This window comes from Notechis scutatus, chromosome 1, assembly GCF_049901735.1.
Source record: "Notechis scutatus isolate UNSWTSFEM ecotype Mainland chromosome 1, rNotScu1.2, whole genome shotgun sequence".
Classification (NCBI taxonomy): Eukaryota; Metazoa; Chordata; class Lepidosauria; order Squamata; family Elapidae; genus Notechis; species Notechis scutatus.
Window position 1 is genome coordinate 324440022 of NC_142009.1, and position 14097 is coordinate 324454118.

General features: G+C 42.3%; 1 protein-coding gene across 1 annotated transcript in view; it reads right to left on the reverse strand.

Annotated features, from left to right (window-relative positions):
- The window catches only part of ELL (elongation factor for RNA polymerase II), a 51493-nt gene that overhangs the window by 23581 nt on the left and 13815 nt on the right, over nt 1-14097 (reverse strand). The window contains exon 2 of the mRNA XM_087952568.1: nt 1724-1771. Within this exon, the coding sequence (XP_087808694.1) occupies nt 1724-1771 (48 nt within the window). The remainder of the gene's footprint in view (nt 1-1723; nt 1772-14097) is intronic.

Sequence of the window (14097 nt, forward strand, 5' to 3'; positions counted from 1 at the left end):
GGGAATGAAGGAACAAGCAGAACGAGCAGTCCTTCAAGTTGCACAGAGCAACACAACACTAATCAGGGTGTGTTCCCTCTGTGGCTAGTGGATGGCTGTCTTTTGCAGGGTTGCTGTTCCATCTTCCCAATCCGCACAATCAGATCATCCTGAGCTGCTTCAACCAAACCAGTTTTGTTTCTTTGATTCCCTTCTGGCCTCCTTCTGAGGGAAGTACAATTCATTAACTGCTGACAGAGAGAGGCAAACAGAGGTCATAATGTCTGCACTCAACTCTTCTGAGCCCCACTTGGCAAAGCTCTGTGTTCAGCCTGCCACCCAGCAGTTTTCTCTCTTTAAGCAAGCCAATTAACTCCTGTCTCATTCACCTCAGGCTACCATTACAGGTGAGCCGACTGTTCTTCCAATTCAAAAGCTCTCTGCAGCTTGGGGTTTATATCCATGGTTAAGTATCTAGTCAGGTTCACAGAGGTCCCTCCTCCTCTTCCTCCATTTACTACTGTTGTCCGGACCACACAGTTTCATTTTAACTGTAGCACTGCAGGATTTAAAGCAGATAAGCTTAAAATAGCAGTCAGCAATTTTCACAGCCTCTGGGTTTCTGGATGTGAATCCCTCCCACGTTGGGCAAGAAGTTTACCAAGAAAAGCTGCACCAGGCTATGACCTGTATCCATCACCACAACTTGGCTCATTATGTGGTTATACTGAATGATTCTTCTGAACCCCAACACTGGGTTGGGGACACCTCAACCATCTCAAAAGCTGCCAGGTTTACACATATACAATGAATGCTTCATCATGACTGAAGAGGCAGTAGGAAACCACATGTTACTGGGCAAACTCAGAGTTCACAATTTTTCTATGTGCAAAGTAAGAGATTAGAATCTTCTTTGGTACCTCACAGTCTCCATGTGTGAGGCAGATGGAGGTAACTCTGGTAAGAAAGAGATGTTGAAGGAAAGTCCCTTTACCACTTCATTTAATTACTTCCAAACTCAGTAGTTTAACTGTGAATACCTATGCAAAGTCACGCCATCTCAGCTGCTTCGTGACAGCTTGCCTACTACAGCAACTATTTAACTTACTGTCTATCTAAATCAAGGGTTTTCAAACTTGGCAAGTTTAAGACTTGTGGACTTCAAATCCCAGAATTCCTAAGCTAACATGACTGGAGGAGGAATTCTGGGAGATGAAGTCCACAAGTCTTAAAGCTGTCAAGTTTGAAGACCCCTGATCTAAATTGCCGAAGTTACTCAGCAGACATAAGCCCTATATTATCTCTGATTAGTGTGGTGGGCCCATCTTAAACAAATCTGGGAAAGATCAGTGTTCACTATAATACACATTTATAACCAGTGGAACTTTTAATATTTGAACTGTAACATTAAAAAATAACAGTTTTATAATTATTTAAATGAATGTATCCCAAGCTGAGAAGCTTTACAATGTGTGGACTTCAACTAAGTTCCGGTCATTATGGCCATTGCTGAGAGATTTTGAAGTTGAAGTTCATGTATCACAAGATTGCCAGAATGGGAAAACACTGTTTTAAATTGTTTAATAATGGTGCAGATATATTTATCTAGCGCTGCTCTCTTTTATTACATTTTAACAGTTTTAACTTGTGTAGTAGAAGTCACATGGATTTTAAAGAAAAATACAAATGGGCTTTCAAACATCCAGTAGATATTTTAACCATAAAGCCCAATCCTTCAACTTACCCCTTGGCTTCCTTGAAACTGGATTGATGGCTTCAAACCCACAGAATCCTATACAAAAGGGGGAAAAATATAGATGAGTCACAAGACTTGCTAAGCATTATCAGTGATATTATTCCTAAAGCAGACAATAATAGATGGATAGCTATAAAAAAAAAAAGACCAGGCACATTCTATCAATTTTAAGAGCTTTAAAAATCTCTATTTTTAAAAATTGTAACTGACTTCTGTTTGTCAGCCACAAAGACCAAATGGAACTTTGATGTACGAAAAGATTTATTCTGAAATATCAACTACCAAAATGAAGCATTATGGCAGGGATGCATTTTCTATTCTTCCAGTAGTACCTGATTGGCTGGCTAGAGAATTCTGGTCCACATATTTTCAGGCTGCCAAGGATGAGAAACAATGATCTAAATCAGAGATGTTAAACTCAAGGCCCGGGGGGCCAGATCTCGTCCACAGGGTGTTTAGATCTGGTGCGTGAGGCCGCAATGGAAACAGCAAAGGACCGGACTGCAGTGCCTCTGCCAGTGAAAACGGAGCTCGTGAGGGCTGTTTTTGCTGGCAGAGGGTTGCAAGAGGCATTCGCAGGCAAAAATGGAGCTCGGGAGCCTACTTTCATTGGCAGAGTGCTCAGGCCACCACAGGCGCCCCCGACATGAGTGACGCTGAGCCGGCCACACTCCCCTCCCCCCGAGGTCAAACACAACCCTGATGCAGCCCTCAATGAAATTGAGTTTGACACCCCTGATCTGAATGGAGACTGCCCTGATTCACTAGATTTACATTTATATTAGAAAAGCTTCCCATTGCACTATAAACCATAGGCCACCAAAAATCATTCTCAGCCATCCCCATATAACGATTACCCACATTTAGCTTTGCTCCTTAAGTTCTAATAGGGAAAGGATGCTGTGTATACCCCCCACCTTCACAAAAATCAGGAAGGCCGAGACTCAGAGACTGACTTTTTTAGTAGTACCCCTCCCTCTGCACCAGCCTCCCCCCACCCAGGGGAGATGTACTATTCCCTCCCCTCCACCACTGATGTTTCCAGAGCTGACAAAGGCAAACTTCTTTAAGGCACCATATGAACTCATTCAACAGATTACAGGTTTATTTAGTTTATAGCAGTTTTATTATTAGTTTTATGAAAAGATTTTATCATTTTATTAATTATGCTTTATGTCGTAAGTTGAAGGTTTATCTCTAATCAGAAGAATAGACATGTATACCTTTTGGTAACTAAAAACTATGCATATGCTCTTATTAAATAGAAGTAAACCAAAATGATGCTTCATTTTCAGCACACATCCTGCACGGTCTTTGTTTCTCCTTCAAGCTTGTCTGTACTAGCTCAACTTGAATAAGTGGAGATCTGCAACTATTGTCGGTGCCAAGTCACCATAATATTAGGAAGGTTGCAAGGAGAGACTTGCAAAGTTGCAGCCTTGATGTGTCTCTCTAATACTCTATTCGGTCTTCAAGGACCAGGGATTTTTTTTTCTTCCTACATCCAGCTTCTCCCTATCATCTGAATAAGAAGCAGTTCTGGGATATTAGGCAGAAAGATCAGAAAAGGGTTATGTAAAAATAAAATCTTGACTAGCAACTTTGGCAAAGTACAGGTAGTCCTCGACCTACCACCATTCATTTAGTGACTGTTCAAAGTTACAACGGCACTGAAAAAGTGACTCGTGACCATTTTTCATGTTTCTGTGACCACTACAGCATCCCAGTGGTCATGTGATTAAGATTCGGATGCTTGGCACCTGGTTCATATTTATAACAATTTCAGTGTGCCGAGGTCATAGGATCCCATTTTGTGACCTCCTCGCAAGCAAAGTCAATGAGGAAGCCAGATTCACTTAACAACTGTGTTACTAACTTAGCAACTGCAGCCATTCATTTAACAACTGTGGCAAGAAAGGTTGCAAAATGGGGCAAAGCTTACTTAACCATTGTCTTGCTTAACAACTCGTAAAGTCAAGGACCACCTGCGTTTTTGAGGCTCCTTTAAAACCAAGAGCAGAAAGGACTATCCAATTCACTATGTAGCACCACCTACAGCAGGCCTGCTATCTACCAGCAGCTCAGCAAGCCTCAAGGGAGCCGAGAATCTCTGGCTTCATTAGGAGCTCCTCAGGTTATGCAGGCTCATGGGTCCCCCTGGAGATGCTGCTGTAGCGCAGCAAAAGAAAGGAGCTGCCAGGCTGGCTAGGAATAGCGGCTTAAGTCATCAAGGGTTCTGTCATTGCCAGGTAGTAGTGATTCTTTCCATAACTGCAGGTGGTGGTGGGGAAATCCATCAGTAGAGAGGCCTCTCTTCTTTCCCAGAGAAAGAAATCACAGAACCGTGTCCATCTTTCACGGCACAATAAAGGCTAGTTACCTCTTCTAAATTTAAATCTAGAAGCCAGTTGAAACATATCCATCGACCAACATCTAGCCTGCCCTGTTCCATTGGCTGAGGTCTCTCAGGAGAACACCTGATCCAGGTCTGGAGCACAGAAGGCCTTCACCAAACCACCGGGAATGCGGGATAGAAATAACACTGCACCTCCTATCACTGTAATGCTAGCAATCATGTATATAAATGCTCAAGCCTTTTTTCCCTGTTGCCTAGTAACTTTCAGATTGGGAACCCTCTTCCTCCAGTGCACTTTATACAAGGCTCTCTTTGAAGACAACTTATAGCTTTCACTGTCCAAAGGGCAACAGTCCATCTGCTAACTGGGGAAGCAGATTTAGATATGGGCTGCTGATGCTACAGGAATCACACTGGTTGTTTTCCAATTTGCTTCCCGGTCCAATTCAGAACGCTACTTAATACCTTTGGAGATACACGGTCTAGCTCTGTGATTACTTACAGGACTATCTCACAAGAATCAGTCCGTCTTGGCCGTTCTTGCAAGAAGGATCTGCTGAGGATTCCCACCCAGTATGAAAATGAACAGAGTGGGGGCTCAGTCAGCTGTACCCTCACCGGCTGCCCCCATGCTTCCCAAAGTACAAAATGCCCTGAAGCTCCTGACTTTCAGGAAGACTTTTAAGAGTTGGCTATTTCATTTGAGTGTCGGCACTAATGAAGCTTCTTTTGTAGACACTGATAGCAGGGAATATTTGTAGTTTGCTAGTTTGCAATTTTCCTATTACCTTGGGCAGATTTGGTAAATGTACATTGGTTCAGTTGTAACCTGCTTGGAATCCAGATAAGTTCGTGAGACATAAAAGGGGGCATGAAGAAACAGATAGCTAGATTGGACATCCAGGTATAAGGTCATTTGCTACAGCAATAGCACTTAGACTTACATGCTGCTTCACAGTGCTTTACAGCTCTCTCTAAGCAGTGTACACAGCCAGCCTATTTCCCCCAACAATCTGGTTCCTCAGTTTACTGACCTTGGAAGCATGGAAGGCTGAGCCACCCTTGAGCCGCTCAGAATCGAACTCCTGGAGTGAGCAGTGAGTTAGTCTGCACTCCAACCACTGTGCCACCAGGGCTCTTCTATATCCCCATAGAAGTTTGTATATAATTACGTGGACTGTGTGCATATGTTTACTTCACTTCTGTCATGTTCTCATCAAAGATTATATAATCCAACAGATAGAATTCCCTGTCTTTTCCCCCCTCCGCAGGCTCTGCCAAGATGCAGCTAGTGAAGAACGATAAGGCAGAGCCATGACAGGAGGGAAGGAGAAGCCATTTGCAGAGATATTAAGGCCCAGGAAGGCACAGGTTTTTCCTCCCACGCGTTAACAAACTGTTTGGTTCTTTGGGGGAACAAGAGAGATTCAAAATATCCAACAGGCTTCACAGGGCGTGCCAGAGAAAGGACCCAGAGGAGAGAAGGCATGAGGTCAGATGGCAGGACAAGCGCTTATAATAGGCACCCTTGGTTGCTCATAAGCCAACAGCAATCATACTGCTGAAGTGGTAATTAGCCAAGATGCAGCATTTCTCACTGCATGCAAAGAGGAATAGCTGACAACTTTTGTAGGATACCTGGATAATCTTAATTTAAGAATGGTGATAGTTCAGATGAGCCGATCTAGAGGAATTCACAAAAGGCATCTGGTTACACATGTGGTAATGCCGAGCACATATAGACTTTCTTGCACTGAATGCTTCATTCGTGAGCAGGGAATAAGCCAGCAGGGCAAGAAAATGGCAGCTTTCTCCCTCCCCTTTGATATAAAGTGATGTGATTTTTTTAAAATATGGAGAATGTATTCTTTACACTTTTAAACAAGAGCAGTCCTAATAAAACAGAGCGAAGGAAATGCGTTACTAATAGCCAGTGAAATGCCTTCAGTAAGCCGCAAAGTCAAAGGTTTGTTTTGTTTTTTAAAGAGAATCTATCCGTAACCCTTAAACAGAATCTTAAGTACCGGTAATCTGCAGTAGATCAGCGAAAGTTTCTAATTCCAACAATCTAACAGCAATAAAATCTTCTCAGTCCTGGCATCATAAACATTATTTTGAAATAGAAAACTTGGATGGATGGATTTTAACTTGACTCTGGCACTGATCATACATTTTGGACTGGTCAAGGATACAAGATTCATTCTTAGGGCCTACCTGCCTATCTTGTACCTGCTAGGATTTTTGGATCTCAAATACATCAACTCAGCTAGTTGCAATCTACCTAAACTTCAAAATCTGGTTTAGCATAATACTTGAGGCAAGTAAAAATCCGTTCGCCTTCTTTTAAGCAACAGTAGTTGGCTTACAGTGGATTTGCAATGAAATACTGCTCCAAATTTTTCCCCATAAGCAGTATTACCAACCCAAATATTCCCCATTTAATTTTGGTTTCCTAAATAAGTACTCTGAAAATTTCTTAAATCTCATTCTATTATATTCGGGCTATTTCTAATTTATCAAGATAGTCTGGAATAGTATTTCTATTCACTAGGATTTAAGCTATCCCATCAAATGTTTATGTTATCTGAAAATTCAAGCAAACATTCCTTCCAGCACTTCATCTAAATCACTGATCAAAATATTGGACAATCCTGGATGAGCGTTTCTTGCTAGAAATTGGAAGTAAATAGAAGCTGGCCAAAAATGCTGAAAATTGGTCACATGACCATGGGACACTGCAAATGGCTGTAAATGTGAGCCAGTTGCCAAGTGCCCTGAATGGAACATGTGACTGCACAACTGTTGGAACTTTGAAAATGCGTTGTAAGTAGTTCTGGGGAGGTAGATTGTAACTGAGTGATCGCTAACCAATCGGTCATCAACCAAGGACTACTGGTATAGGAATGTGTGTGGTCATTTAGTCTATAAAGTTATAGTCCCAAATGTCTCCCAGGCATTAGGTTAGTGAAGCTATTTTATTAGATCAGAACAGTTTTTTACTGGATCCAGATCCCACTTTTCTGTTTCTCCTGGAATTCTGAAGTAATCTGCTTCTGAAAACTGACATTTCTTGTTGCTTATCTCACGTAAGAGAGAAGCACAATTTTCAGCGGTTCAAGAGCAGCCTGGGTTCAAGATCCAAGCGCCGCGCAATAGACTGAACTCCTGTTACTTGCCAATTATGTAAGAATATCATTCCTGTGTTACAAACTTAATGTGGAGGAAGGTTCGCGATAAGCAGCATTGGAGAGCCTCTGGTCCAGGGGTGTCAAACTCAATTTCATTGAGGGCTGCATCAAGGTTGTGTTTGACCTCAGAGGGCCGGGGGGGCATGGCCAGCTTGATGTCACTCATGTCGGGGGGCCCTGTGGCCCGAGAGCTTTGCCAGCGAAAACAGGCTCCCATGCTCCATTTTTGGCTGTGACGGCCTCCTGCAGCCCTTTGCCAGCAAAAACAGAGCCCCCCAAAAAAAAAAAAAAACTCGGTTTCTGCTGGCAGAGGCACTGAGGGCCAGAATTTCACTGCTTCCAGGACGGCCTTGCAGGCCAGTTCTAAGCATCCCATAGGCCGGATCCAGCCCTCGGGCTTGAGTTTGACACCTCTGCTCTAGTCAATCAGACATACTATAAAGAAACTCACAGCATCCTTCACTACTAGCTATGCAGAATGTGAAGGTTAAGCATTAGCAACAACTGGAGGGCTATGGGTTCCTCATCTCTGATCTAAGACTTATTTACAATGAATTTGCAGAAATGACAGTATGTTATTTATAGCTTATCCACAATTCTAGTTAAAGTTTACAAGCTGAATCTTCATCCGTGATAAGATTAAGGATTCCATGTAACCAGAAAACAAAGCATTTCTAAATGGGAAAAGGGAGGTTGTTGTTTTACTTCTTATCATATTATTTGGTTATGAGCTGGTGTACTTTTGAACTACGTGTTGCTTACATCATCTTTCTCATTCAAATCTAACCATGCATACATGCTCCACAAAGAAAGGCTAAAACTGGCCCCTAGGAATTGGCAAGACAGAAAGTAATAATTCTAGAGGATTAAACTGTTCTATGTGTTTTGAAATCATTTTGGTTGCGCAACAAAAGAAATGCAGAAGCAGGTTAGCAAAATTGCACATTACAACTCAAGCAAGTTAGCATTTTGCAAACGTAGGGCTTGCAAAAGAGACAGAAGGATTATTTCTTGTCCCAACCATACAATCTATGGTACATTTTGCCCCAAAATTCAGACAAAACCAAACTGGCGGCAAGGAGAAAACCCGATGCCAAAGAAGCCAGACCTGGAGCATTATTGCAGGCTTGTGTGTAAATATCGGTAACTTAGAGTATGCAAAATGTTCCATACTTGAAATGCTTTTAACCTTGAAACACTCTATTCTGGATTTAAAATAGTCTGTTATGATCATATTGGAAGGGTCAGGCATCCCAAAAATGTTTCAGTCTTAACAGACTTCAAAAAAGGTTGTTCCTACCTTAGCAAAAGCACTCCAGGTCTATTTGGAACAATAAAAACAACAGTTTGGAACAACAGTGAAATTTGATCAGGTCAAAATAACTATTCCTAATGTGAGAGTGGTTCAAGCATGAAACAGTTCAAACTCCAAATGCATTGCACACCACCAGTTAACCACAACACGAAGCTCCTGCAATAGCAACTGTTTGTTTTAACGGCACAGCTCGTCAGATTAAAAGCTGTTCCTCAACAAGGTGGTGTTTAAAAACAAGGACAAAGACAGACCGGGGACTCTATGACTGAGCACTGTCTAGACTTCACTGTGTGATCTGATGGGTGGCTATGTTTTTATTTGCCTGCGCGTGCTCTACTCAATGAGCAATTCTGAAATCCGAAGCACACCAACCTGGAAGCAATTTCCATAGGATTGCACTGCAAACAGTGGCATTGCTAGAGTTAAAACCTGGGGTCAAAATCCAACTTGAGAATGGCAAATGACCAGGGGAAGGGAAAACGAGGCAACAAACAGCTCCTGTATCAATGGTCAGGCCAGCATAGATTTGCTAGCTCCTCCAGACTGATGCAGCATATACAGCAGGGGTGTCAAACTCGATTTCATTGAGGGCCGCATGAAGGTTGTGTTTGCTCTCAGGGGGCTGGGGTGGGCGTGGCCAGCTCAATGTCACTCATGTTGGGGGCGCCTTTGGCGGCCCAAGTGCTCTGCCAGCGAAAACAGGCTCCCGAGCTCCATTTTTGGCTGAGACGGCCTCTTGCAACCCTCTGCCACTGAAAACGGGCTCCCAAGCTCCGTTTTCAGTAGCGACAGCCTCCTGCAACCCTCTGGCAGAGGCACCGCGGGTCGGTCCTTCGCTGTTTCCAGGGCAGCCCCGCGGACCAGATCTAAGCACCCCGCGGACTGGATCCAGGCCCCGTGCCTTGATTGACACCCCTGACATATAGAATCAAAGAATAACCACAAATACACTGCTATAAAACTATTACAATGATGTCCTCCAAAATTCATAGCTAGCAGCACTGTTATCTGAACTTGAAAGCTTAGCAAGCAGAGGTTACAGCTCCTTGATAAGATAATCTTATTACAAATAGTAGAAAACTCATCATTAGATCAATTGTGAACTAAAAGACATAGTCCAGGTTATCTGCAAGGTTATCTGGGATGAGTTTGAGCCTCTTGGGTCTTGAAGAAAGTGACAACTGTGGGGTGTCAGTCCAGGAGGATTCCTGTCCTTCCCAACTGGTAAGCAAACCAAAAGTTGAGTTTGAGTAGTGAAGAATGCTCCTGCTTGCCTTGAAAGAGACAGGCAGATGCCCCTCCATCAAAAAGCTATCCCTCAATCTTTTATAGTCTCCAACCTTTTTTGGGGTGGGGTGGGGGGTGAGGTTGTTGAAATAGAGGTGAATTTTTAACCTCAGAGAACCCTGGAAGAACCTGATTATCTGGACCCTTCCAGATATAAGGCTGAGTCCACATTTGACCGACTTTTGGATGACCTGGGTTGGGATCAGGATAGGGGAAGAAGTATGGCTGTCCTTTTCAGGCTCGATGTGACTGAAGTCATGTGAGGGTTGGATTTAGAGGAGGTTTTCCTTCTGAGTGAGCAGGCCCTGTCAGTGGTAGTACGGAGTGAGTAATCAGGCCAGAGGTCCTTCTACCATGAGATGCCTTCAAGCACTTCTGCTTCTCTCCTCCGTAGAGCCACTGGGTGAAGGTATCTACTACCATGGAGTCACCAGTATGCAATCTGTATTCTGCATTACATCTCAACAGCAAGCTGAACAGGAAATGCACCTGTCCTAATGCCCAGACTCTGTTGGGTCTGGATGAGGACAAACAGGCTTACATTCAGTTCCCACAAGACCCAGCGATTTTGGACAAGAAGTCTTCTGATTTCATGGTAGTCTTCCTAAACTCATAGCTCAAAACCCAGAGGGCCTTTGCATACAGCCATTCTTTGGGTCAGCTACAACCTTCCTGAATCAAGAGGCCATGCTCACCACCATTTATACACTGATATCTCATGTAGACTACTATAATATGCTCCACATAGTGCTTCCCTTGAAGACTACCTGGGAGCTTCAGCTGATTCAGAACACAGTGGCTCACAGCAATTATACTGCTGGGTGGTTTTCCTATATATTTCTATTGCTTTAAGAGCTTCAAAGATTACCGCACTGGTTCTGATTGGTTTTTAAACACTTCACAATTCTTGGGGCATCTTTGAGATTGCCTGCTCCCGGGGATTTCTGTCTGTCCAATGCAAAGAGCAGAATTGTGGAAGCTAAGGTATTCCCTTTGACACTTTCTGGAAGGAAAAGTAAAGAAGGATACGAAGAGCACTGATGCCTCTGGAGTATTGGAGAAGATTTCTGAGAATACAATAGACCAGGGGTCCTCAAACTTGGCGACTTTAAGACTTTAAGACACCCAGATTTGCTGGCTAAGGAATTCTGGGAGTTGAAGTCCACAAGTCTTGAAGTTGCCAAGTTTGGAGACCTCTGCCATAGACAGTCAAGTAAACAAACTAATGGATGATTGAAATAATCCACCCAGAGTTTTCACTTGAGCCACAGACGACCAGGCTCAAATTATCATTCTTCAGATAACATTAAAGTGAAGTACTAGCTCTCTGGAGAAAGTTCTAGTGCTGGGAAAGGTGGAAGGGGAGAAAAGAAGAGGATGAGCAGCACCAAGATGGATGGGACTTAGTTGCAAATGGGGGCACTATTGGGAGACATGAAAGAACAGGTTAGGGATAGATGGTCATAAGAGAAAACCAATCTATATAGTCATGTGATTACTAGGAGTTGAAAACAACTTGATGACATATAATTAACAATAATAAAAAATTCTTCCATGCAATGTCATGGCAGGTGACAGCAGATGGTCAGCTGTAGTTGATTTAGGAAAAGGTAAATACATTTGGACTGGCTAGTACTTGGATGTGGTCAACACGAAGTTCAGAGCGAAGACCAAACTGGCTAGCCACTTCTATATGTTGCCAAAAAAAAAAAAAGTTAAGGAAGTTCAAGGCAGATACTAAGAGTCAAACCTGAATCAAGGAAGACTTGATTTTACATTTAAAATTTCCCATTTTTTGCAAACAATGTTTTTCCCTTAAAGCAGGGGTCTCCAACCTTGGCAACTTTAAGCCTGGCGGACTTCAACTCCCAGAATTCCCCAGCCAGCAAAGCTGGCTGGGAATTCTGGGAGTTGAAGTCCGCCAGGCTTAAAGTTGTCAAGGTTGGAGACCCCTGCCTTAAAGAATATTGGCTTTTCTGATTTTAGGATGTTAGTCCACAGAAAAGATTTATTTTCTGTTATGTTTCCTGGACTGGGAGCTCATGGCAGGGCTGTGGTCCTCAGATTGCACTTTAGAAGGTTTGAAGTCAGGGGTCCAACTTATGGGCTTCAGCTCACAGAATTCCCCAGCCAGGCTGGGGAGTTCTCGGGGTTCATGTCCACAAGTCTTAAAGTTGCCGTGGTTGGATATCCTGGTTTAAGTTCTTTTTAATTCCTTATTTATTTTTGTTTTTAGTCCACAATAGATTTACCATTAAGCTAGTATAACAAGGAACTACATTTAATTATTTACTGAATTAGTATTGGGGAATACAGGAAACCTATAAATATTTACGTGGGGTAAGATTCATTGAACTTCCTGAGGCAAATATTTTATTTAGGCCTATGGAATTCATTTACCAGTAGTAATGTTACCCTTTTAAAAAAGGAAAGGCCTTCTAAAGAAATGTGAAAGTCAGTTTTCATACTGTCAGATTGAGCAATCTGAATAGAATAGAATACTTTATTGACCAAAACAACAAACTCATGAACACTGTTATCTACCACCCATTTTAGTCCCATATGTAGGAAGCAAAAAAAAAAAAAAAATGAACATTATTATTACATTTGATACTCAGCAACTGCTAAAATTCTTTCATAATGGCTTTTTAGCTTTTCTGCAATAAGTAACTGATTAGAAGTTCCTGGATTTTTATTTCATGCTTTGTTGGACTAGCTAGAAATTAAACTGTATAAAATTGCATTATGATGGAATTAATGATTACACTTTTGACTTTGTTTAAAATTATAAACTTTAGAATTCTCCTCTGAGTGCCCTTAAGCATTCTGCCCTCGGTCACATATATCTTCTATTCAATATCCACACAAATAACTGACATTCACAATGAGAGAATCAGATATTTTCTTTATTTTTCTGATTTACCTGGAGAATTTCAGTTATTCTAATTTACTTAAAAACTGCATTATTCTTTAACAGTGTTCATTTCCAGAAGGACAAAATCCATTTGAGTTCGATAAGTATGACTTAAAGAGATTAATATGCAGAAATATATACATGCCCTGGATATTTCTGAGTTGTTTACATTTCCAGCTGTGGCTGGCAAACTGTCTTAGTTGACATACACTGTTTCCAGAATTAGAGAATATGAACTGCTGTAGAAAAACAGCAATCAGAGACGCAAATGCCTTCCTTGCCTGTGGTTCCTGGAAGCCTCTGGTTGAATTACAGTGAGAAACAGGATGCTGGATAAGATAAGAAAACCCATGGAATTGGATTTCTTATGTTTATGTAATGCTTCCCTGCCGTTGGTTGTTTTCCTACAGTCTCAGTCGATTTTGTCTTCTTCATACTGGGCCTTCTAATTTCCACAAGCAGCTGCTACTCGCTCCAACCCTTCCCCAGAAATCTTTCTGTGAGGCAGCCTATCATATCCATATCCCCCCATTTCAAAGGTGAAAGGGCCTAAGCAAAGCCACCAAACTTGGTTCGCTACTGCAAAAAAGGGAAGTCAGTGTTCTCCAGACCCAATGAATATATAATTGCATTGGCTCCCTGTTTTAAGAAACTGGTCCAAGCTGAATTTGTTTTAAAGCCCAGGCCAAAACAACAACAACAACCCCACAACTTTCCTCTGAAAACCAAAACCCACTTCCTTTTTTACTCTTTGTTATTACAAGCTCCCTACCCCAGCTTTGGTTCAGTTGGCTTGTTGTTGCAGGATTACATATTTGGTTACAACTCACTGCTTAAGAGAGAAAACAAGAAAAACATGCCTATCGGAAGAGAAACGAAAATGGCTTACAATATCTGTCCCAAGTTGGTGCCTTCCAGATGCATTAGACCAGGGGTCCCCAACCACCGGTCCGTGGAACAAATCCTACGGGCGCTGGTTTGCTGGCGCCGCCATCTTGTTTTGATGAAAAAGTGCTTCCGGTGAGCTTTTCCGGTAGAAAGCTCACCGGAAGCACTTTTTCATCAAAACAAGATGGCGGCGCCCAGCTGATGCCGGTACCGGGCCGCGGCATAAAAAAGGTTGGGGACCACTGCATTAGACTAAATGTTTACCCTTCTTAAAGAGCATGGTGGTTTATTGGAGCTGTAGTCCAACACATTTGGAAAGCACAAAGTTGGGGAATGCTACTTTACACACGAACAGCTCCCACTCTAAGTTTTATCAGTTCTGAAAAGAATTTCACAAGCTTCGTTTCTTTTAGA